We start from the raw sequence: 26,380 nt of genomic DNA, 5'->3' as shown, positions 1-26,380 counted from the left end.
CACATTCTGTAAAGATATGTATTGTCAGTTCCAGGAATTCAATGTGTAGTCAACACATGCTACAGTCAGTAGCATGTGTTGAATACCTGCACACAGAGGTCAATATGTGCAGTCTGCAGTGACGCATTTTCACCATTAGGGGGCAGCAGTCAACTCTTTCTTCAGCTCTCAATACCTCTTTACTGCACAGGACTGAGTGTAAACCCCGTGCAGTGTGATTAGATGTGGTACACAACATCTATGAAAAGGCAAGTGGGAAGAGAAGCATTGTAGTTCTTGAAAAGAAAGGGGGAAATAACTTCATCATTTATAAACGTATTGTTAAATAACAGCATGTTAAAGGTGGGGTAGGTAATAATGGAGAAACCAGCTCGAGTGCGCTAGAATTTGAAAGTACGCAGCCGAAAAAATCCACTTCCTCACAGAGCCCCTCCTCCAACACACACGAACGCGCACATGACCAATGAGGGCACGAGATAAATTTGTGCACAGATGGAAGGCTGACAGGCAGGTAGGCCATCCAGTTACTTTAGCCGGGCCGAGGCAGATGATTGGTCGTGCTTATTACAGCGCCACGGCTTCCACTGATGATGTTTTTTTATGGATTTTTTGTCAAAGCATTTAATATATTCATTGCTATCGGGATGTTAAGAGCATTCCATGGAATATAACTAAAAGTGTATCTGAAGTGAAGTAAAATAATCCCTGGTATGCTTGTGTTTCAGATGTCCTGATGAAGGGCATCTGCAGACCCTTTTCTCATTATGGACACTTCAAATGTGTGTTTCAGTTCAGAACATTCTCAGAGAAGGTTTACAAACCCAGGAGTCTGCAGCTGCTGTGTGCCAGGATGCACTTCATAAAAGTGTTTTATTTGTACTCTTCTTTTGTTCTGTTATCAGTCTATTGGTTCACAAAGATCAGGCCTATGATAAAGCAGTACAATATGTTTTGTGCACAGCCATACATCTGCACCTCAAGCCACTACATCGACCCAAAGACCTCACGCCTCCGAGTAGATCTCACGTCTCCCACTAGTAATAATAAATGTTGTGAAAACACTTTTAGATGCTTCTCAGTGGAAAGGTTACCAAGAAGCTCAGCAAGACAGTATTCTAATAAATCTGCTTTTATTTGTTGTACTTTTACTTCACTATATCTCTTAACAGCTGTTACTTCACACAGATTAATACAAAATATAACTGACCGATAAACTTTAATTATAGGTTAATATATCCAGCATGAGTATAAGTCATTTAAATGAGTGTGTGGGTGGGAGAGAAATATCCTCCGGAGGGATTTTAAAACCGATATTACACACTATGAGGGAAACCACTTAAAAATAATAGAAGGGCTTCTTTGAGTGAGATTTCGTATTCTTTCAGTTCAGTTTTGCTACTTTGGCTAAAAAAAAATCTTCTTTCACCACTGCTGCTCCCCGTCAGACTGACAGTCATCTGTAGCCCCCCCCCCCCCCCCCCCAATGATTAGCAGTGATTACTAGCCTGTTAGCATGTGCTCTGCTGCTGCCGGTCTGGAAGCGTTCAGCAGACACAGCGCTCAGTGTGCGGCCTGCAGCGGGAACACGTTTCTCTTCTCTGCTTCTTGGCAAAACCGTCCGCTTCCAATGAGACGTGACTGGATTTGTGATTGTAGTGGATTAAGCGGCAGATTGACACTGTGTGCATTCTGCAGAGAGTGTCGCGATGACAGGAGTCGTAAAACGCCAGCTGTGAACACAGACTGGGCATTTCACGTGAATTAGCTACTGTAATGTTTGACACGATGTAAACACACAGGAACTATTTTCTTGCAATAAGTCAGACTGACAGAGAAGTAAGTGACATATAGCCCATAGTAACATTTAGTTAAACAATCATTATTTTACATAATGGGTTTACCCTCGGAGGTATGCAGATAACACACAACTTCAAAAACAGGCATTTAAACCACAAACACGCCAATATTAAAAACTCCATTGTTCCCAAATGTGAGGAAATTTTTTTATTTACATTCCAAAACATGTTTATAAGGTTATTTTCAACTTTCATGTCTTCCTCTGTCTTTTCCCTCTTACTCAGACACTCTGGGGTGGCACATCTAAGTATGTTTTACACAGACAATACATGAGCTTACATACACAAAATATACTCCGGTGTTTCTTGGGACACTCACATATTTATTTTAGGACCGGGCTTTTAGTCAAGACCACATCTTGTTTACAATAACGGGAGAACATGGCGGCAGATATTAACGGGACACTGAGACGTGTAAACATCTTACTACATTTACTGTCTGGGGTTAGTCATCTGAAACACCTCATTTTTCCCGGTGCTTAAAAGAAAAGTCATCGTAACCTGTTTTGGAACATCTAATCCCCACCAGGGGGTCTGCGTCGCGGTTTGTTGACGTGGTTGCGATTTGTAATGGGAAGACGGAGTCAGGTGATAAAAACACACAAGACATGCAGAATCCACCACTAACACATTTAAAATAGTCAGGTTTGATTGAGTAGAAAATGCACATTAACTAATAAAAGTAGCCACATTGACGCAACTACACAAAGTTACACATACAATAACAGAGTGTGGTTTGACCTTAAAGCGGCATTAGTCGATATTATTTTATTATTAATAACACATTTGACAAATTAGTTGTTTATTGGATGTATGTGGGAACTCTTTGCCTGTGAAAATGACCTTTATTTTGTATATAGACAGCAGAGCAGTGATGTAATGGATAGTGTTAGATCAAACTTTACACAAAAGTACAAACACAATGAAGCCCTTGATGCATCTGTGCCGACAACATGCTAATAACATACAACATAACGGTCCCGCATTGCTTTCGGGCGGCACACAAGTACTTCATGTATCTGTGTGGGAAGAAAGGAAGCGCTTACATCTTTGCAAAAACAGACACTGTTCACAAATCTGATGTTTAAGTCAATTTCCTTCATTGTGGTTTTAACTTAAAGCCATCTTAATTAATACGATTGTTAATATTAATAACACACTTCACAACGTGCTCTCTGATTGGCTGATTTATGATTGTATTCCTATACAAATAGAGACAGTAGGACAGTGATGTGTATCCGGACATCATTTAACACCAGCTACCGTAGAAAGACTATTTCTTGTTAGCACAAACTTTATACAAAAGTACAAAAATAACAACGGCGTTTTGTTTTCGTCTGTGTGTGGTAAGTTATTAATGAAGTTATTTCATTGAGCTTTTCCCCAAAGCCATAGGTACTGAACAAAAACACCTTGTTGACAAATCAGATTTGTAGTCATCTTTTTCACGATGGTTTGAACTTTTAGTATTAATAACACATGTTGTATTTGATGAACACGGACTTTTAGAGGGACAGTAGAGAAGTAGAGAAGTCGCATCAATAAAACCAGCTACTCTAAAAAGCCTATTTCTCAGTCGCCCAGACTTTATACACAAGTACAAAAACAATGAAGTCCTCGAGGCATGTTGTGCAGACAACACACCGACATGTGGAGTACACACCACATGTCGGTGTTGCATTGCGTTCTGCCTGCACACAAAGTACACCTCTACTGACTGCGTTCCAAGACTATAATCGTTTCCGCTAACTTTTCCCGACACAGGTGAGCAAAAACTGTTAATTTATCTGTACAGTGCAAGGGGATCCAGACAGCGTTCTCTGCTGACACACTCGACTTCATGGTCACAGTTTAATTGTCATAATGCTCACACACAACATTCCTCTGAATTGTTCTACATTATCTTAGCTCCTCCTCCTGCGTGTCGAGCATCCTTCTGACTCACGGCGAGTTACCGCTGGGCTCCTATATGTAACGGGGGAATGTCAATTTAATAGCCACAAAACGTGCCTGTTGTGAGGCAGACTAAACACGAGGGGGAACGTCCTCCAGTCGTCTTCTTTTTACAAAGATATGCTCGTTCTTACCGAGGCCTTGTTCCGTCACTTCCAGAGAAGAACAACACGTACAAACAGAAACATGTCAAACATAGGGAGGAGAAAGTGCAAATATTTTGGCGCCGCTTTTTTCTTGTGTTTTTCTGGAACTTGCAAATTTGTCTGCTCCATCTTTCTCTTTCCTGTCAGCAAGCGTACAGATGCCTTCCCTCTGTGCCCTCTGCTCACACCAGACGACCTACTGGGAAAACACAAGGGGGGGGGGGGGTCACTCGTCTGGTTTTTAGTTTCCGGCGTCCAGATGCACACACACACACACATCGCGTGACTAGACAGTGACAGGAGCTCAAAGACTCACACACACATCACACACACATTTAGTCATTGATGTTACAAACATAAACCATATCTAGTGATGCACTAAACGCATGTTGCTTATTTTGGATCACAATATGTAACGCAACTACGCTACAGCTGGGGGAAAGCATCTTTACATCGTCAACACATAAATGAAGCCCCAAACTGTTTTGAAAATGTATTTATCCATTTGGGTTTTCAGTACTCTCTGATTTCAGCTTCTCAAATGTGAATCATTTCTAGTTTCTCTACTCGTACACATGAGAGCGACCCATCAGGTCCTCTCCTTTTACCTTCATGGCCCCGCCCCTTTTTTGGTAAACATATCCGTTATGATTTCACTGGCGGTAAATACAGATGCTGAGGTCTTCAGATCAAAACTAATGTACACAAACTGGCATGTTTTTTTCTACGAGGAGCCCAGATATGACGGTCAGTTAGGTATACAATTACAGCATGTCATTGGAGATCCACGAGCGGCGTTGAGGAGCTGAAATGGAAGGCATTAAGGAAGGAATGGAGGCAGCAGCAGCTAACACTGAAACTGGGATGTTACTGTTTACCGTGACGATGACTGACAGAAAGGAGAGGAGGCCTCGGAGTGGAGCAGATGGGCACAGAGTTTAGAGTGCTTTCAGATGACTGTCAGAAGGGAGCAGAGGTCCTCAAACTGTGTGTGTGTGTGTGTGTGTGTGTGTGTGTGTGTGTGTGTGTGTGTGTGTGTGTGTGTGTGTGTGTGTGTGTGTGTGTGTGTGTGTGTGTGTGTGTGTGTGTGGGTGTGTGTGTGTGTGTGTGTGTGTGTGTGTGTGTGTGTGTGTGTGTGTGTGTGTGTGTGTGTGTGTGTGTGTGTGTGTGTGTGTGTGTGTGTGTGTGTGTGTGTGTGTGTGTGTGTGTGTGTGTGTGTGTGTGTGTGTGTGTGTGTGTGTGTGTGTGTGTGTGTGTGTGTGTGTGTGTGTGTGTGTGTGCGTGCAGTGAAACAGTCTGATCCCTGAGTCCCAGACCGTGCAGAGTCTCTGTTCAGACTTTAAAGCTTCACCTCTCCTCCGCGGCTCCATAAATCACAGATTAGCTTCCAGATGAGCGAGTCCTGCTCTGAATGCTTTACTTATACTTTAAGTGTTTTAAATAAATATTATGACCTCTTCTGCCTTCCATGACGAGTGGGATCCACATGGCTCCGACTTCGCTGTCTCAGCCGTGACTTTCTCATATAAATAAAAGTCCATTTTTGTTACCGTCTAATACACTGAAACAACTTGTATGCACCCAGTTCATAAAATACTTAGCTTCTCTAAACTTACACATATAAACGACATTTCCTGTAAACGGTATAAAAGGAAGGCTTTCTTTCACAATATTTTTTATAAACACAAAAAACGTAATCCATTGGGCTCCGTATAATAAGCATCTACTGTATGTTATAAAGTCATGATTAGTAAATCTATCGACCCACTGATTATGAACAGTTTGTATAAAAGTAAGAAAATGGGACTAACGGGAATTTATTCTGCTTTTTGGGGTAAATATTGGATTTGACATCATTATGCAGGGTTCTTCTTACGGTCATTAAAAACCTGGAAAAGTCGTGGAAATTCAAAATGCTAATTCCAGGCCCTGGAAAAGTTACGGGAAACAATATTTTTCCCAAAGTTTTGGAAATGTAACTAAAGTTGCATCAAATATAATTTATATTTTAGGTAATCGCCGAAATAGTAATACTATAATGATAATAAATACTGTATCGTAATGAAGCGTAAAATGGCTTTTAACTGACGAGGTGTTTTGCTGGAGAGAGATTTTAGTGGCTTTAGCGTAGAAGCTAGTAAGCTGTTGGATTTGTTTTAGATAGGCACAACATGTTTCATATGCAGACCTTATTTTCCTGTTCCATGTTAAAATAAACCATGTTCAGTGGCACGCTGAGAAAGAGTAATGTTTTTGGTCATGGAAAATTAGGTAAAGGTCATGGAGAAGTCATTGAAAATCCTGATTATGTCTTCTTGTGATAATATATTAAACATTAATCGATTAATAGTTTGCTTGGCTTGGACCCTATCATCGGGAGGAAGAGTGAAAACAAACATTGCTATCCTTTGTTATGACAACATTAATTTAGGTGAAAACCGGAATTGTAGAAAACATGGAGATATTTTAATACTAAAATATCTTGTTCCAGGATTCACACCAGCCGTTTTTCCTATGGGGATTATTTTTTAGGCGATCTATAAACAAGATTATGCGACGGATTAAAAATAATTCGGTGCATTAAAGGTGGGGTAGGTAAATTTGAGAAACCGGCTCGAGATACACTTTTTGTTATATTCCATGGAATGCTCTTAACATCCCGATAGCAATGAATATCTGAAGTGCTTTGACAACAAATACATAAAAAAATATCATCTGTTGAAGCCGTGGCGCTGTAAAAAGCACGACCAATCATCTGAGCCGGCCCGGCTAAACGGATTGGATGGCCTACCTGCCTGTCAGCCTTCCATCGGGGCACAGACTTATCTCGTGCCCTCATTGGTCATGTGCGCGTTCGTGCGTGTTGGGGGAGGGGCTCTGTGAGGAAGTGGCAGATTTGTTCCGGCTGTGTGTTTTCAAATTCTCGCGCACTCGAGCTGGTTTCTCCAAAATCACCTACCCGACCTTTAACTTTCAGAAACTTCAAATGTTACAAAGAAAAATGATCATACTTTTTGCGGATATCCTTTCAGTCCTTTGGTCCGACTCTGTATCTGCATAACGTTTGACGTGAGATATTTCACATTAGCGAAGGGTCTGAATATGCTCTCACTGCTGATTGTTCCACCTTAAACTGCAGAGATACATTTCCTGCTCCTCTCTCGGTGAAGTCATGCCGCTCCTCTCTTCAGCTCAGATAAATATCTCTGTTGTACGGAGCCCCCCCCCCCCCCAGTCACTGAGGACACTGTCTGCTGCATTAACAACACAAAGCCCCCCGGCCTCTCCCCGGACACCTTGGCCCCACTCGTGATAAAGAACTGAAAGCAGAGCCTGTCTGCCAGAGAATCGCCTCGCCTCACCTGGGACCGCACGATAAAGACGCTTGGCCCGAGAGCTGGGAATCATGGTAAACCTGAACATGTGGAATCTGGGAGAAAAGGCTGAAGAGAGACCGAGTCACAGCAGTAGTGATGGTGAGGAAAACACTGTTTCCCTTTGCTCTGCAACCCTCAATAATTACCCCCTTTGAAACTTTCTGACCAGCACACACATATTGTTGGGAGCCAAAAGAATCCTAAACTGAGAGGATCAGTACATCCCTGCACCATCAGTGTTTCATTTACTAAACAAAACCTTCCCTAACTACACTCATGCAAATTTCCCTCATAATAATATTCCTACAACAACTTTCTACTTGCCATCAACTGTTGTTGCTCACTTTATCGGTCCGATATTAGGAATTATGACGTCATCCCGATAAACCCGATAACAGTATTAATAGTCCCGATAATATACAATATTTTTTTTGGGTAAAAAAAAAGAAAATAATACTGCGGTGTGGGTGGATTGGGATGAGGGGCGCTTGTTTTTCACTCGGCTCCTCCCGTTTTGCCAGTACTGTGGTATTAGTGGTTTAGGAAGAGGGGAGTTCTTCACAAATCCAGCGCTCCCTAATACTTCGAACCTGATCAGTCACCTGAAACATCGCCATCGCTACGATGGTGTGTTAAAAGTGTACGAAGACAATAATACAATACAAAGTGTGTGCGTGTGTGTGTGCGTGTGTGTGTGCGTGTGTGCGTGCGCACGCAACTCAAGGCATATGCTCGAACCGGAGCTGCCTGGAAGCTGCAATCATGTTCATGTATCCGTGCTGAGTGTGCTGACTTTTCGTACAATGTCCCGCTGTCTGCTTCCTGCATAAAGTCAAGTGCTCGGCACAGTTGTGGCGAAATGTCGCTCCTCTGTTTTCATTTAAACGGCTCCTTATATCCGTTAGCGCAGCTAGCTAGCACCAGATGCTAACAACAACAATGCACGTAAGGTCTCTCTCGCTCGCTCGGGCCACACATACACACACCCTCCCGGTCCTCCCGGTGGCCAGTCGGTGCCTGCCGGTGAGCGTGGAAGTGTGGTCTGCCACAAGCGGGCGGCAGGAGCGGGGCTGTCAGCATCAGCTTGCAGATGGCATTTTAAACTCGATGCGCTCTGAAACTACGGGGCGACCGAGGACAAAAAATACACATGCGTTAAAATAATTAGTGGCGTAATTTTTTTTTTATTATCGGGTATCGGTATCGGTCTTGATAAGCAGGAAGTTATCGGTATCGGTTTCAAAAAACGAATATCGTGCATCCCTAATCAACATGTGTCCCCGGTGTGTCGGGGAACTCACGCAGCGTCAGAAAATAAAACCCTCTCTCTTTTCCTCCGTACCCAAATCTCTAAAAACGGGGAACAATAGAGCTGATCCAGATTTGCGTCCGATATGACGTAACATCTGAAATGTGGACCCACGGCCCAATCAGAAACGTTGCTATCAGAAACAATGCCCGACTGTTCTCGACGTAATATGGTCGGTGTTTACATTAGCATCGCTAACACTCAGAGCTAACCTGTACTGGAGAGCATGTGTGTGAAGAAGCAGGAAGTAGAAAGGAACTCACCTTGTGGTATAACCGGCAAGAGAGAAAGCCTTTGAGCTCCAGACTGTTTCAGAGAGAATCCTTGATAATCCATGATATGGCGTTTCATCACGGCAGCATTTAGTTTAGACGGTAGCTGCCGGGTCCCGCATGAGCTCAGACCCCTCCTCTTTTATTTTAAAGCTTTATCCCCAAATCAGCCCTTTTGAAACAGGAAGTGAAATAGAGGGATATGAGGCATGGCTAGAATGGGTGATCTGTTTGGTATTTTGAGCAAAACATTTCATAGACATGTTTTTTATATATCCGAGACCTATGCTATTGCCTAAAAATAGCATGATAGGTGACCTTTAAACAAAGAGTATATTTCCAGTAAGTGAAAAGCGCTTCTGACATCGACAAACGCCTGTTGTGTGCTCCATGTGTAAAAGGGAAACACTGGACAACCTCTTTGACATTACCGGAGCTCATAATGAGCACACGTCTCCAGTGTCACAGCTCTCTCTGTTGACATCTTTACCTTCACCACGGCACAGTGTGGGCAGCTGATGTCACAGTGATTAAAACACTGGTGGAGAGGAGTCATTACTGTTGGCTCTCAAACCTCTAATGGTCCTGCAGCTCCACAGCCAGCTCTGCCCCATAATGCCTCCTTTCATTAACTACTAATGATGGACAGAGCCAGGACAAACAGGAGGGGAGAGAGGAGATGAGAAGGGAAGGGAAAAGAGAAGACTAGTTTGACAGAAAACAGCAGACGGGAAACAAGAAGTAGAACATGTCTACCATCTGATGTTGTTGTCGATGCAAATTTCCCTTAAGAAAAGAGCAGAAAGACTTAGTCAAGTTAAGTCAGTGTGGAAAAGGTATTCAGGTCATTTACTTTATAGTAGTAGTGTGACAAATACTTCTTCAACTGAAAGCCCTGCATTTAAACTTTTGCATAAAAGTATGAAAAGTTAACTCGAAGTTGATTTATTTGACTTCCAGCTGGGTTTTAAAGTGTTAGTTTGAAGAGACTCAACAGTCACGGCAGCTCTAGACCATGAACTATATTACATTTCAATGGAGTCTGGTGTCTTTAAAGAGAGCGATGATGACAGCTTTGATTCCCCGTTAGAAAGGACTATCTGAATGCACGCTTAATAGGTAAACATGAAAAATGAAGCAGTCCCCTTAGCTTACATTGATTCTTTTTTTGGTTTCTGTCCACAGAAGTTTATCGTTAGCTTCCTGCTCGTACTCCTGTTTCTACAAACTGCATCTACAGTACTGGAGCCAACACACTGTGGAGAAGTACCTCATGCAACAGGGATCACCAACTACATTGGTCCAAGGGCCAAAATGATGCCTAGAGACACTTTCGGGGGCCAGCCATTTTTATATATAGCCCTGAATTTTGAAGTTGTTGAGGGGGGGGGTGCTAGTGGAGCATGCTCATGTACTGTCAAGTCACCGGAGCCTCATAACGAAGGATCACTTTTTCGTCAGGGCAGGGAAGGCTACTGGGTGTTTCTCAATGTCGAGTACGCTTGCTTGGTAGCACATGTCTTCGGAGCGTCTGGCTTCAGAAGCGAGGCAAGAATCCTTCCTGGCATTCGGAAAACAAAGAGTGGAACAGGCTATCAAGTGTGCGTCATATGAGAGGCCCCGCCTTACATTTTCCGCCACAGATTTGGGGAAATTGGTCCGTGCGCAAAGCATTGTGGGGATTTTAAGACCGCGGAGTCTACACATGTGCAGCCTCGACATTTCTCCAAACGAAGTACGCCGGGCTCGGTAGAATTCCAAGTATCCTGGACGTTGGAACAGTCCTTCGGCGGCACTCGATGACGTAGTATGCTTGAAATAGTGGCTCTGGAGCAGCTTTACTCAACATTGAGAAACACCCTCTCTGTCCTGCAGCTGCTGCCTCTCTGTTGGACTCCGGTACTGCACATTACTCACGAGACGCACTAACCACTCCGCCAGCGCCACAGCACGTGCCGGATGAGAATGTCTGGCGTGCCAGATTTGGCCCGCGGGCCGCCAGTTGATGGCCACTGTCAAACAACCTCACTTCAAAACATCCAAACTACTCCTTTTATGTTCAAATACGTGTGAAGCGGTGCGTTATTGGACTGGTTTGCAAAGCAGCACGTTCTATATTTTCTCCGCAAAATACGCAACAGCTGACGCATCCTCACACAATGATATTTGTAAGCCCTCACAATAAACCCACTAATATCTTTATAATTGTGGTTGGGTTTGTTGTTTGTCCATGCACGCATTCCTGCATGTGTTTTAACTTATTCAATAGTATGTTTTTGTCTCTAAATGGGTTTAAGACCTTTAAAAAAGAACATTGTGAACTGTTGTGTCAGGACCCATTGCCACAGATTTATTCGTTAAACTGTTTGTGTTTTGTTTGTTACAGTGAAGGAGACAACATGCTTCCAGTGCTCTCTCCGGAGGATGGATGCCCCCCTCTGCAGCACCTCAACCCTCACACAAGGTATTCACATGTTTTCCTCCTGCCCACGTGTGCAGATTCTCGTACAGATGTGCTCCCCTCCTCCTCCTCCTCCTCCTCCTCCTCCTCCTCCTCCTCCTCCTCACATCTTTCAGCAAAAAGCACATACTGTAAACTGTAAATATGTCCAACAACAGTCCAGTGACGCTCCGAAGCGGCGACAGAGCACGATAAGATTTAACGTCTGGCAGCGGCCGCTTGACTCAAAGGGATCCAGGCCATTGAGGATCAGCATACCTGAACACAATGAACGTCTATCGTAGTCAGGGCAGAATGCTGCCATATGTTCCAGCACACTCTTCACACAGCTTCCTCTGCTGTACTTGGCTACGGTGGAATTGTCAAAAAAAAATTATTTTCGCCTTAGGAAACGTCATAGGCTTAAGGAAAGATGTGAAGGAGAATTCATGCGTTCTTAGTGTTGTTTCATGTGGGACAAATAAACGTGGACAAGATTGCAGAAAGGGAAAGGAAATGTTGCTCATGCTCCTGTCCACAGGAATTAGGATGACTGGATGAAATGATTTAAATAAATAATAGGTAATACAATATATGCATTACTTGTTGGCCTGCACATCTATCGTTGAGCATTTCACCATTCCAACATGTTGAATAAACGATTTCAGCACGTCCTTCCTGTTTACAAACCTCCATCTACCCCAAGCCCCCCATGAAGTGCGCCGGACATTGACGCAAATGTTCATAGTGGCCAAGCGGCGGTACTACTTTTCCCATTGACTTACTTTGGGAAAGCACAGTCTCTCCTCCATCCTCTATCCAGTTGTCTTCATACATCAATGATCTACTCGCTCACAGTGTTAGCATGAGGATCTGCAGCTCTCAGCATGAAGGTGAGAGATTCAGAAACGCTCCCCTGCTCTTCCTTGCTGGTGACCCTGGCAGCGCTGCCGGGTCATGATGTCATGCAGCCTCTGTTCTGCAGGCTGCTGGGTAAACACATGACCTCAGAGCGATGCTGAAGAACTCACCGGGCCAGAGTCAACAGCACATCCAAGACCGATGATCACTCTGAGGGGGATGGATCAAAAATACCTCAAATGTTTCAAAGGGTCGGTTCCTTTAAAAGAGTCTTGAAAGGACTCAAACATGATGTTTTTAAAGATGTATTCTTACGATGCTTTTTGAAATCTCTAAATAGTTGGTAGCATCTTTTTTTGTTTTTTTATACTTCTCACGCTGATGGTAGGGATTATTTTTTAAAACCTTTATTTAACCAGATGGTCCCATTGAAATCATCGATCTCTTTTTCAAGGGAGACCTGTCCAACATGGCAGCAAGTAGGTTACAACATGAACATAAAACAACAGATAACACAAAAGGACATACACTGAACAAAAATATAAACGCAACACTTTTGTTTTTGCTCCCATTTTTCACGAGATGAACTCAAAGATCTAAAACATTTTCTATGTACACAAAATAACCATTTCTCTCAAATATTGTTCACAAATCTGAAAAAATGTGTGATAGTGAGCACTTCTCCTTTGCCGAGAAAATCCATCCCACCTCACAGGCGTGGCATATCAAGATGCTGATTAGACAGCATGATTATTGCACAGGTGTGCCTTAGGCTGGCCACAATAGAAGGCCACTCTGAAACGTGCAGTTTTGCTTTATTGGGGGGGTCTGGGGGGGGTAGGGTTAGGGTAGTGTTCTGAATCGAGTGGCCTGTGTTCGTCGTCCATAACATACGCCTGCCCATACCATAACCCCACCACCACCATGGGCCACTCAATTCACAACATTACCCTAACCCTACCCCTCACACCAGATACTGACTGGTTTTCGGACCCCCCCAAAAACAAAAGTGTTGCGTTTATATTTTTGTTCAGTGTAGTATTTACACGGCTACATGTACATGCCTAGAGACATAGACAAGTACCAACAGTATATTTATATCTCGCCCTGTCAATAAGCCTCGCCTTCTTGGCAACAACTGTATTGTTTTTAAAGCGGTGGAGAGGCAATGCACAGTTTGACCCACTGCCCAAAGCATGTCTCTCTGTCCCAGCAACATCAGTACCAAGCGAGAGAGTTTTTTCCACAGCAGGGGATTTTGTAAACGCCCAAACATCCCAGCTTCTACCTGGAAATGTGGACGTGCTCATATTCCTAACAGATAACCCTGATGACGCTGAGTGAGTGAGTTAGAGTTGAGTTACTTGAAAGACTAAAGTGAAACTTGATTTATTCTATTGCAGGGTCTGATTATTATATTGTTGACACTTTAAAATACTACTATCCTACTAAAATGCCGTACAAATCAGATTTATTATTTAATAAAGAAAAAAAATGCAAGTAAAAAAAAAAAAAATGTCAAAGAAAATATCGCGATAAATATCGTACCGTGAGTTTTTGGTATCGTTACATCCCGAGCAGAGTTTTGATAAATGTAGACTTCAATTTCATTCAAAGTGGTGTTAAAAAAAGTCCTGACTTGCCCAAACTAAAATGAATAGGAGACGGACTCGGAGATAAAGAGACCATCAGCATAAAAGCACGATCACTTTCCTTTGCAACAGTCGTTTTTTGTTCATTTTCAAACATTATTGGCCAATTTCTTGTTGCCAAAGAAGAGTAACTATGAATTACAACCATAATAAAGTATACTTAAGATCCGAGTCCAAAACTGCAGCAGGACGGATGACAATACACCAGAGTAGCCGTGGACACACACACCTCACATTACTGCACATCCAAGCTGATACAGAAGGACACACACCTCCCTCTACTCGTGTGAAGCTCTGCATGTGAATCAAAAGCTGTGTGTCCACTATCTGTATCTGCATTTCCCAGCATGCACTGTGTTAATACGTGACACCATAACCAATGCCCAGCGTTTAAAGACAAAGTTAGTGAAAGTGTTTAGTCGTTTGTCTTACTGGACAGTTTGGTCCCTTGCCTCGACCCTTGGCTGCCGCTTGTCGTTGAGCTTCCTGCAGAAGAAGAAAGGAAAACAAAGATTCAACTCCATGAAGGTGGATTTCTAATGAAAATTAATTAATGCTAGGATATAAAATATTCCCAGCACACTTTAAATCGATTTTGTTTTGTTTTAATGGATCAGCACAGCTACCTGTTTTCAAACTGTGACATGAAAAAATAGTAAAAAAAACTAATGTGAGAACAAATGGAAATAGTTATCTCTATTGTGGTTTACACAACACCACTTTTTAAACAAAAGACAAATGTTAGCACAACCATGTTCCTCTTTCACTCTCATAAATCTTCAATCTGACGTTTATAGGAAGGTTTTATTGACCTTGAAGTAGCCGTTTAACTGTAAAACATTAGTTATTCACATCTCCAACTAGATGTTAAAGGAGGGAAGATTTCCCCAGCTGGCTTTAGGTTCACACCGGGGTCGTGACCTCTCTCTGTGACCTTTACTCTCTCCCCTTGTTCCCTCTCCCTCTCACCCTCCTTGCTGACGCCCAGGCAGCCCTTCAGCTCCGACAGGGAGATGGCCCGGTCCTTGTTCAGGTCGCAGTAGTCGGTGAACTTGCGGGCGCACTTCTTGGGTTTGGCTTTCTTCTTCAGGTACCTCTTAAAGGGCTTCATCTCCTTCTTGTTGATGTCCTGGCTGCCGTTGTTGTCCAGCTGGGCAAAGTACCAGTGCACCACCCGCTCCTCCAGAGTCTGGCTGGGGTCCGGCTCCACAAACCTGGCGAGGGAAGAGGAGCAGAGGGGAAACACGGAGGTTTAAAAAGCTGGCATGATGAGGGAAGTAGTACAATAACTCGAGTGAAAACTGCTCAAAAAGTAAATACCTTTTCACCATAAGTTATAGCACCAGCACTACTATAAAGCATATGCACAAGACTTAACTGGAAATACAAAGGTGAAAGTTAACATAAATTGACCAAAGATAACAATTTAATGTGCATTTTAGAAGGGCTAATAACGTTGTATTAATCCTGCATGACACCATTTGACATTTTACATAAAATAACTTGACCGTGGCCCTTAATTCATATACCGTACTTTTGGGACTATAAAGCGCACCTGCATATAAGCCGCAGCAGCTAAATTGTCCGTCTGTCTTGCTCTCGTTCTGTCTCTCGGTTCCACTTTTACTTTGGCGCGCTACCTGTCTCACTCTTTTCCGGCGTCCAGCTTTTCCTGCTGGAGCCCGCCGCTTAAAGGTGGCGGGCGCGGACCGGTCATAGAGCCCATAGAGTTAAAGGTGGTTAATTTTACCTGTAAAATCCATAGATTTAGGAGGTTCCCTAGTGGCCGTTAGCTGTACAAACAAAATGGGGGAAAAAGTCGCGGCTTATAGTCCGAAAAGTACAGTACATGAAATGACAAAATCTTAAATCTTGACATTTCAGGCAGTTCATGTTAGAAACTGACAGTCGTTTGTTACAGTAATACAATAAAATCATTTTTAAATCAAGAGTTCAATGGCATCCCAAATACCTTCAAGTCCCATCTGTTTCGAGTTTGTGTTATCCCCTAGAAAATTGTTTTAAATATTTTAAATCTATCCGGTCATAGTGTCCCGTGAAAAGAATTCCCTCCAACCACAAATTAAATTGTAGCTTATCAGAAGCATCTTAAATTAAATCTCTCTATCTCCTTCTGTGTATTGTTATTTTTTCACTGGTTGTATTCGGCGTGATAAACTAAATCCATGTTTCTAAACGGGTGTGGGGAATTGCCTGCAAAGTGAATATCACTAAAATGCCTGTCTAATGACAATGATGACCCTGAGATAAAGACAGTCTGAAGTCTGAAAGGTCAGCATTATTCTTTCTATAACCAGCCTATTGTTTGTTATCAAGTTCAATAAACCCAGATAATTAAACTAGAATTCCTCCCATTTCTCCAGAAGCTTAAAATAATCTTCGGGACATGCGGACAGATACTGAATATGTATAAGGGAGACTGTGGAGTATAAAGTTGTATTATAATATTAGGTGAACACAAACCCTGTTAGTCTGTGCCAAGAGCTGTGCAGGCCAGAGCTAAAACATAAGCATTACATTCAGAAAATCAGAGGGGAAAGATTTTGAGGAAAACCCAAAAGGAGTTAAACAATCACCCACAATGCTTCATGTTTTGGTACAGTATTCACACTAATTCAGGGCTACATCATGAAACTACTTACCTCCCACCACCAGAGGGGGCCGGTGAGTTTATGGCTTGCACCATGTCTGTGGTGAGGGCATCTAACAAGCTTGTAATGAATTCCACTTTCTTCCCCTCTGGGCAGCCTGGCACAAATCAAAGACACAAAAAAACATCAAAATTACCTTCCACGAGTAATTGGAGTCATTACGGCTCCGCGAGGCCGAAGTGCCTCTAAAGCCTCGACGCCGGGAACCAGCGTGACAGATGTTGGCTGTTACTCAGTGAAAGAAAGCAAACCTTGTGCGCAGCTTAGCGACAAACCAGGTGTATCTGTTAATTGGCTTACGCTTACAATTACCGGTGAATCATTTCCAATGGAGGTGGAATACATAGTTTGGCTGTTTTGTAAGAAAGCAGAGCCGCGGCACATGGCGGGAGGCGGGCCGAAGTGTGCGGTGATGAGAGAGTTCTGTTGAGCAGTGCAGACCTGTTAACTTTTATGACACAACTCTGAACACCTTGGGTAGCTCTGTTTAATTGCCCAGATGTATGGCTTTAATGGCACGCTAAACCAGTGCAAATGTTTCCCTCCTAATTGTGTCTCTTAAAGGGAAACTTCAAACGCAGCTGCGTAGTAAACTAATCTTCTCATTCTTTTCGTTTTTTCAGTCTCATTTTGCTCCAGTCTCTCCCCTCCTCCCCTTCCTCTCAGCCTCCTTGTTCTGCGCTCTGCTCACGTCTTTCTGTTCTGTGGGAGGTGGAGCTGCTGCCCCTCCAGGTGAATCCAATTAGCATTTCTGAGGACATGACAAGCAGGGAGAAGCACTGCCTTGCTGCGCCTTAATCCAAGTGTTAAATTGGGGGGTTATGGAGCGCAGAATGGTTGTATGCTGAGGCAAGGTGTCAGGGCACAGTGTGGTCCAACGTATGAAAGCACACTCAAGCTGCGCCAAGCAAACTTGATTTAGCTTAAAAATATCAGAAAAAAGCAAAATGTAACTGTGGCACATCTTCGCAGGTTGCATTCGCTCATACCTGTGAGTAATTTAATATATTATACTGTGAGATATTTCAGTTTCTACCACTTTAATTATCTTTAGTGATTTATGAGTATTGACTAAATATCAATAGCAGACAACATTCTGATATTTTGTTTTTGCTTTTTTAAAGACACAATAAGTAGGATTTGGTGGTTATTGTTTGTAACCCCCGCCCAACGAGGGTTACGGTGTGAAATCCAACTTCAGATTCCATCTTGTTTTGGTCTGATTGCCATACCCTTGTTTCCTGTGCTTGCCATTTTCATAGCTTACTCTTGGACTTCCAACTGTTTTCCTTAGTCTTTGCTGACCATTTACATGCACACAAACCTTTAGAACGCACTACAGGAAAGGGTAAACCCCAAAAAGCATTAGGGCCCCTTTAAGCTGCATCTTCTTTTTACGAGTGTAAAGCTCTTAAAAAAAAAAATCTCTTTGCTAACGCGTTAGCAACACGATGCTAACACGCTGCCATCTCCAGCATTCTTCTCTCCCCTGGCCTTGACAGATGTGACGACCACGAAATATTGAGCTTTTTGTTGTGGCGGTTCAGAACGTCCCTCTACAGTACATAAAGACATATCCACTCCCTGTGGTCTCCCAACACCCCCCCCCCCCCCCCCCCCCCCCAAGCCTCGGCAGCACCACACCCCCAACACTCACACCTTCCATAAAACATGCCACACATCTGCTGCACAGTCAGGAGTCATGCTCCACTCTGTAAACTCACCAGATGGGGAATTAAATAAGAGTTACAATGCAGTGATAGGGAAACATAGGGGCAACCAAAGTAACCGAGCAGCGCAGGAACGAGGGCAGAGGAGGTTACAACCCCTGCTTCAGAAGAGCCTCTCTGATCTCTGCTGCCTGGGAACCCTAGACCACAAAGTGTGACTTGGTCCTTTCCCAATAAAAACCCTCTATCTGGTCAGTTAGTGCGAAGCCTCTGAGCTTCAACGCTTTTCATTTATCTTGTTCTAAACCCATCTTCTGGTCAGCGAGTTGTGCAGGAACGAGTCCTAAAACCCCAAAAGACTTATCCAGTTCCCTCGTCTCGAAGTCAATCGTTTTTTTTTATGTGACGCAACATTTTTACAGACTTCGAAGGGAATATTTCAACTTCATAATTTTTCAGAATATGGGTTGAGCAAGTTAAATTATTCCAAGAATCTTTCCGACACTCCCTAAAATCCCAAACATGAATATAACTGGAGTGAAAAGTGAGCAACACAAACCTGGCAGGTCTTTGACCAGGAAGGGGTCTTCAGTGTCTGAGACGTGAGAGCGGGCCGTGCCGTCACACTCCGGCGTCTGGTACCTGTTACACAGAGAGGAGAGGACAGCGGGAACATGGCTGCATGAGACACAAGAAGGAAAGAATAAACCCGTCTTAGTAACGTGTGAAAAACCCCAGATATCAAAGGAGACGCTGACACATTTAATCAGAGAAAAATAAATGAACAAAGCGTCAAACTGACGACAGAAACCCCAACAACAAAGATATAGGAGAATATATTGTCAAAGCACTCCGATTACCCTTTGTTTCTATATGCGCCAAATACATTAATTTGATGTGACGTGCACACAACTTTGTTTTCGGAGCCATAACAAACTGTTGGGCATTATGCGTTGCATGACTCGTTTCTTTCCTGGCCATTGTATCAGTTCTCCATGAATAGGATGGAAAACTGAGCATGTGCGTCTCATTTGGCTTTTTTTCTTCAATGTCAAAGTAAAAGCAAGTTGTCATTTCTTTTTTCTGCAAGGCCACTGATCCAAGAACGGATGTCTGATGCATGACTCTGCACGTTGCTGTCTAGAGGAAAGAAATTGAGGTCTAGTCCAAAATACAATACATTCTTATGTGAGGAAATAATCGCCTCGGGGGTGTCATTCAATACCTCAGAAATGCAGATGCGAATTTGGTCTGTTCGGGATGTCTTTTAGCTTTTCTTGGGGGCTGTGGATATGCTTTTATTAAATTGATTTAAAACAAATCCTGCGTTCTCTTGCATTCAAGCTTTAATAAAGCCAACTCTTTCTGATGGTCTGCAGCTCAGACGGTAAAACATAAACCCTCTTTAGAGAGAGCGATGATGCCCCTTCAGAAACAAAAACATCTCGTCTATTCACCGGTGCACACTGACAGATTTTTTAAACATTCAATCTCTCTCCCTATTTCGAACGCTGTGTTTCAAGTTGTAATATTCCTATTTTTAAACAACCAAACCATGAGCAATGAGGATCATTTATTCAACATTGCATCATCTCCATTCCTTTGACTTTCAGCTCTGGCAAAAACCCCATTGTGCCTCCACCACTTCCCTGAAATCAAGATAAACAGAAAGCTGCGCTGATGGGAACCAACGTCATACCAAGCGCTGTGTTTATGGTCAGTTATATGATTTTCCCATCACGACTCGAAGTGAATTGTTCAAGTGAATCGGCAGCAGCAGCTGAATCTCTCAAGAAATGTAAGGTCTTAACCGTTAAATTAGCTGTTAGCTGTTAGCCGTTAGCCGTTAGCTCTAGGGATTTCCATATTGGTCTGCGGTTTGGTTGGTCCAACACTTTAGTCCAATTCTTTTTCATAGATCGCTCTGAAATACTTGACCATACTTCATGATTAGTTCTAATTAGATAATGTTAGCATGATAAACAAAGACGGACAACATAAACATTATACCTAAAAAGAACAAGCGTTAGCATTATAATTGTGACCATATTAGCGTTCTAATGTACGCATTTTGCTTGAAGAAACGTTCAAGCTATGACAACATCAAATAGTCATTCCCACTGGCCATTTTCTGATCAAATATATAACCTTGCTGTCAGATGTTTTGAGCTATCCCTATTCAAAGAGCACCTCGAATCAAACTCGTCTTAAGCACTCGTTACCGAAGATCTTTTTGAATTGATATTACCTGGTGGATGTTCCAGGGATGGGCCGGCCCGTGTCCACCAGAACGCACCAGCAGTAGCCCGTGGACTGGTGGCACTGGACCGCTTGGTAAATACCTCCGGGGCCACAGTCCGGGATGAAAATGGCCTCTCGAGGATTCTGCCGAGCCTCGTCCAGCGCGCTCTCTCGCTCCTGGTCACAAGAGGGAACTTTCTCTAAAACCGTGAGAAACACACTCAATACCACAACTGGAAATATACACTCACAGAATTAGTATCAGTCACAAGAATAACGAGGAAGAAAACATTGTTGACTTTCTGGTAACTAATATTTCGTAAACCTGATTCAGGATTATCTACAGGGGTGTCAAACTCAATTTCATTGTGGGCCACATCAGCATTATGGTTGCACTCAAAGGGCCGGTTGTAACTTTAAGACTATATAAAAATACATATACAAATAATTAATATATATAAAATAATGTATTATATTACATTATTGCCTCTGCATTGGATTATTATCGGATAGGGTAATAACTTCATAATTAACTACATCTGAAAGCAGAAGTCTGGGGCAAATCATTGCAAGTCTCTTCAGTGAGAATGTCACAAAATAATTTAAAAAGAAAAGCCACATTCTAAAAAAAAAGGAAAAAAAAGACATTTGCAGAAAAAAAAATCAAATTCTGAGAAAAAGGCAAATTCTAAGAAAAAATGCATATTTTGAAGAAAAAAAGTCAAATTCTGAGAAAAAAAAGTCAACTTTGAGATGCATTGTGGGACATGTAGTTTATGGGCAACGTGCATCTGTAAAGTAGCATGTAGCCGTATAATAAACACATTATATTCTTTGCAAGCTCTTATGGGGCCACATCAAATGAAGTCGCGGGCCGGATTTGGCCCCCGGGCCTTGAGTTTGACACCCCTGATCTACATCATGATTGGCGGACAACTAACCCCCGCCTACTCCCGACTTTATCTCTAGTGGGATGGTTATCACTGGAATTCTAACTCTACAGTAGTTACTGTATTTGTCGGAAACATGACACACGGGTAGACAATTATTATCATTTATGTATGTATTAAACCGACAATAAGTCCGTTCTCCTCCATTGGCAGAAACTATCATTTCACCTTGCTGATTATAGAAAAAAAACCTTTGTAAGAGGGTTGAATTGCACCGGGGGTCTCCTATTCAATACTTATGTACCCAAGCAAACCTCATCAAGACGCATCTACCTTTCTGTTTCCACTATAAGACCTTTACAAGTCCTGCTCAGGTTGTATAACTTTACCCAGCACAATCGGTCATATCTGCCTTTTGTACAACAGCCCTCAGGTTTTCTCCTGCTACACCTTGATTCACCACATTTGTGTTTACATTCACATCCATTTAGCCCATCACTCACTCTTACAACAAGTACAACAGAGCTGCATGTTAAACTTGTAACCATGGGGATGAAGTGTGCTTTTACCACTCCTAATCCATCCTTCATTTTACATTCAAGTGTCCCGTAATGCAGTGAGGAATTACGTTATATGTTCACATTGTGCCGCCTATTAGATCCAAAGCGTCGCTGGTATTTTCCCACAATTCCAGTAACCAAAGAATAATGAGAACAATACGGCGTAGTGGCCGTCTGAGTCAACACGGGAAGGAGCTTGTGAAATAAAATATGGCACTAGGTATATTCTGTACCCAACAACAACGGTGGAAAGTGTCAGATCCTTACACATTTTTGTTATCAATATGTCCTTATTAACACTGGAAGACATGACTACTTATATGAGTGGTCTTGCTTACGGACCCACAATTATCTACCGAATCTGTATTGTTCCACCCAGTTCTACGGGTAGTTAGTGTCTTTTAGCACACTTTTCTGGTTCGACAGCCAGTTAAGTCTCACTGCTCGTATCGAATAGTTTTTAGACCCAGCAAGAACGTTCAGGAAAGTAAAAAAACCAGCAGCTAAAGAGTTAGTAGAGACCAGAAACGGAGCTAAAAGTAGTAGCAAGTTTTGTTTTCCCCTTTAAATAGCTATTGTAAAAAACAACCGATGCAAAGTATCGAGTACAGTTTTTGGGGATCACCGGATGCAATACATTCTTTGTGAATTGGCCCCTCGGTACGTCCACACAGCAGCTTCAGAAGAAACTTCCACCGCTTCCAACGCTTCTCTGCCCGTTGACTTTGAATGGGGATGACGTCACTTTGCCTCGCTTATCGCCGAACTGCATTGTGGGGGAGCGAAGCGAAGATTTCCAAGATGTCCAGGATTTCAAAGTTGAGCAATGTTCAACTTTTGAAGCTGAACTGGAAGCGCCAGCCAATCAAACACGTGTATGCAAATCTGACAGTAGAAGCGCTAGCCAATCAAACCGCGTGTAAGCAGGGAGAACCAGACCGCAGTTCATTTCCTCATATTCCAAACGAGAAGTTACGGTAGCAAATCACCCGGTTCTTTACGACCAGAACTATTAACGGGATACAAACCGGAGGAACCAGCATGGAGGGAGGTGGCAGAGACAGTGGGGGAAACTGGTAGGTTTCGCCTGTTTGGGGAGTTTATATATATATATATTGCTCCCATAAAATCCCCGGGGTTTTTTGCTTTGTATGTCGGGGGCGGGACATTCATGTGATTGGTTGTTGGTCCCCAAGCTGTCAGACACGCCCAGCTCCAAGATTTTCAAGATTTTTGAAAAGCTGCTGTGTGGACGTACCGTCAGTCTCAGACCTATTCATAGGCCTGGGCTCTTTAGGCCCTAATTTATATTGACCGCAGTATAAAGACTATACATGCTGGACAAAAACAAGTAGATACACTTCACAGGTCACTTGTTAGACGCTTTCATCCAAAGCGACTTCCATACTCAACACTGTGGACAATCCCAACAGGAGCAATGTGGGGTGAAGGGTCTCAGGGACACAACGACATGCTGACTGCAGTGGGGTTTGAACCTGTGCTCCCCTGATCCCAACACCAACGCGCTAACCCACTGCGCCACACGCCTCCACACAAACCGTTAAAATGTGTCTCTTAATGTGAAGAAGTCCTGGGGGTTTTCATAAGGAATTGGTCAATTAATTGTGTATGTCTTAGGACATGATTTACAAATGTTAAACACAACAGTGCTGTGTCCTCCTCCATAACGTCAATACTGATTGGAGATGACAGGAGAGACCTGCGGAGTGTGTGTTGGTGTGTGTACGCACCAATAGCTTTTCCCCTGCACAGACTCACTCTCAAGTGTTGTGAGCGCTGCACCGCGGCTCTGCTCCTCGCCAAGCTTCCTTCACATCCAAATTATTTAGCACTGTTTATTATACAGAGGTTATGCTGGCGCCAGGCACTAGGGTTCCCAAAAGAAAATAGTTTTTATACATAGAAATGGAAAAAGGCTGGACCCTCGCAATGCAATCCTCTCGGTCGTGTTTGGAGTTGAAATGTAATCTAGGCCTCCTCTGCCTGCTTTTGATATCTGCGTCTCTGCACTTTATGTTCTATTTTCCTTTCTTTCATTTCTCTTCCCTTCGCAGGAAGCGAGGGATGAGAAACAAAAACCTTCGGAAAACAAATATTGTCCTGATAAAAAGGAAAGAAAGCCACACAAGTGGATGAGTGTCTCTTCTTGTTGTTGTGGTCATTCCTTCTTCGAGGCAAACTGATACCTTCAAAACATCTGCTGTACAGGCTCGCTGTCCCAACCTTCCTCGTCCTCCAGGCTCTGAGCCAAATGAATTTTTAATCGCCTTCTCTTTTCTATATTCTCACTTTCTTCTTTTACCATTGTATAACTCTTCCCATCCCTTCCTCTCAGCCTTTACTTTCCTTTTTCTTTCTCTCCCTCTCCGGACCCCCCCCCCCCCCCCTCTCCTCTTCACTTCCCTCCAATGGCTTTCAGCTGTCGGCTAATCACTGCAATATTGTCTCTAGCTAGCCTCCTCCGCAGTTAAAATACCGGAAGTCTTAGTAATGGGGGAGCACTGCGAGGAGGTCTGAAGGTGCATCTGTGTGTGTTTATGATTTAGGGTCAAACAAAACCAGAGATGATGGAGACATGACTCATGAAATAGATATTGAACACATCATTCGTTGGCAAATGTGTTCCGGTCGTGTTACTGTCGTTGCTAATCGAGCTGAAGAGTCAAACCCAAGTGCCCGCTGCTTCCAGCAACACGTGCAAACAGGACTGATATAACCAGAACCCCTCGATACGCCTGCATCGTTTATTATGTAGGCCCAGTAGGCACGATCGCATTATATTCCTGCAACTGTTGCAAACGAGCTGCATGTCTGAACTCTTCCCCCCCGTCCAGCATTGAAACAACAGCATGTCAAAGTCTGGCAGCGGACATCTTTTTTGAAAAATTGCCTCCGCATTGCTTTGCCTAAGCAAACACGTTCCACTAACACAATCTCTGCTATGCTCTAATAATTGCGGGGTATCCGTCCGCAGGCGGAGAGGGCCAGGGACTGGAAAACACACTTCATGTGCACACAAATGTCTCCTGGTGTGAAAGGCTGCGTCCCAGTACTGGATGTACTTTTCTTATCTTAACAGACTGCTCTTGTTTGTACTTGTATTTGCTTTTAGCCACTCGGTCATCATTACTGAAGATTATTTAGCAAAATGTGTGTTAGCAGTCAAATCGACAGTAACCTCTCAATCTCAGCACGACTCAGCATTAAGTATCTACTGTCGAAAATGTATAGGAGATAAAAATGAACATCGGTCAAACAAAATAAAAATGCAGAACATTTCCATGCACACATTCTTTCACTAACACACAGATATTCATAGACACACACACACACACACACACACACACACGGAACATACTGTGTGCAATCACATGCAGATGCAGACACACACATCGCTCATGTCTCCAGAGCGATGACATCGCCCTGCAGTCGGCCTTGTCGCTCAGGCTTTGAGGACACCGGATGCTAATTGGAAACAGGAAGCTGTGTTTCAAAGAGCTGTCGGAGTGAATCTCTCTCATCTGAGATGCAGTCTCTCTCTCCCCCCCCCCACAGCTCCCCCCCCCCCCACAGCACCGTCATTCAGGAGAGAGACCCCCGTATTACAATCAACTGGGAGCTCACTGCATCCTGAATGCACACGTGCAGGAAGCCGCGTATTTAAGCTAAAATCAAATCAAACTGGATCAGCCGTAGCTTTAGGAATATAAAAGTCGATAATTGCTCCATCTCAGTGGCTAGCGACAAGACATTACAAAGCACGAGTAAAGACTTCATCAAATGCACTTTCTGCAGAATGTTGAATAGAAAGCAAACATCCGTTCAACGTGTTCGCCAATGAGACCTTTCTCACACAGACACACACTCCCCCCTGAACACATTGATCGCTGCAGAAGCGTGAAAGGCGTGCCGCTGCCCAGAGGGAAGAGAACACGACGAGGTGTAATTGAAAAGGAGACGGAGAAAGCCAAACACATTACACCAAAGCAAAGCAACCAGGAAACACTATCCCAGTGACGAAGGGCTGTTTTCAGAATGGAAACCAGTGGCTTGGAAAACCAGTCACAGTTGATACTTTCCGAGTGGTCCTACTTATCCTTTGCATGTGCTACTTCACTGGTATAATATTTATCATATTTATATTTCTCATCATTGAGTCCTGAAAACAGTGCTCTTTAAGAGGGTGGTACTCTTGCAAGGAGAGATGGGTTTAGTAGTGATATTGTCAAGGATACTGGCTTCCCACTCGCTAATTCAGCCAATCATTTTATTTTAGTTATCGATTTTTCTGCGCATAGTTTTGTAGATTGATTTATTAAATGTGCGAAAATAGTGAAACATGTCCATCTTAGTTCCTCGAAGTCCAAGAACATGTCTTTCAATGTCTTGTTTTGTCAAAGATATTCCGTTTATTATATTACAAAAGCAAGACATTTCAATATTCCAGAGGCTTAAACAGC

At 43.1% G+C, this 26,380-nt stretch overlaps 1 protein-coding gene and 1 pseudogene across 5 annotated transcripts in view; one reads left to right on the top strand and one right to left on the bottom strand.

Moving 5' to 3' along the window:
• Positions 1-26,380, top strand: part of LOC117442585 (coiled-coil domain-containing protein 177-like) — a 78,396-nt pseudogene that overhangs the window by 4,116 nt on the left and 47,900 nt on the right.
• Positions 1,990-26,380, bottom strand: part of smoc1 (SPARC related modular calcium binding 1) — a 57,164-nt gene continuing 32,773 nt past the window's right edge. For 2 of the 5 annotated variants that reach the window (XM_034078552.1, XM_034078554.1), the window contains exons 9-14: positions 20,457-20,649; positions 18,768-18,886; positions 16,530-16,635; positions 14,836-15,080; positions 14,299-14,352; positions 1,990-4,154 (exon numbers count right to left, since the gene is read on the bottom strand). In XM_034078552.1, coding sequence (XP_033934443.1) covers positions 4,138-4,154; positions 14,299-14,352; positions 14,836-15,080; positions 16,530-16,635; positions 18,768-18,886; positions 20,457-20,649 — 734 coding nt within the window. In that variant the 3' untranslated portion in view covers positions 1,990-4,137. The remainder of the gene's footprint in view (positions 4,155-14,298; positions 14,353-14,835; positions 15,081-16,529; positions 16,636-18,767; positions 18,887-20,456; positions 20,650-26,380) is intronic. The other 3 variants (XM_034078555.1, XM_034078556.1, XM_034078553.1) reach the window with 2 other exon arrangements.

Source organism: Pseudochaenichthys georgianus, unplaced genomic scaffold, assembly GCF_902827115.2.
Source record: "Pseudochaenichthys georgianus unplaced genomic scaffold, fPseGeo1.2 scaffold_444_arrow_ctg1, whole genome shotgun sequence".
Taxonomy (NCBI): Eukaryota; Metazoa; Chordata; class Actinopteri; order Perciformes; family Channichthyidae; genus Pseudochaenichthys; species Pseudochaenichthys georgianus.
This window is presented reverse-complemented; position numbering and strand designations above follow the sequence as displayed.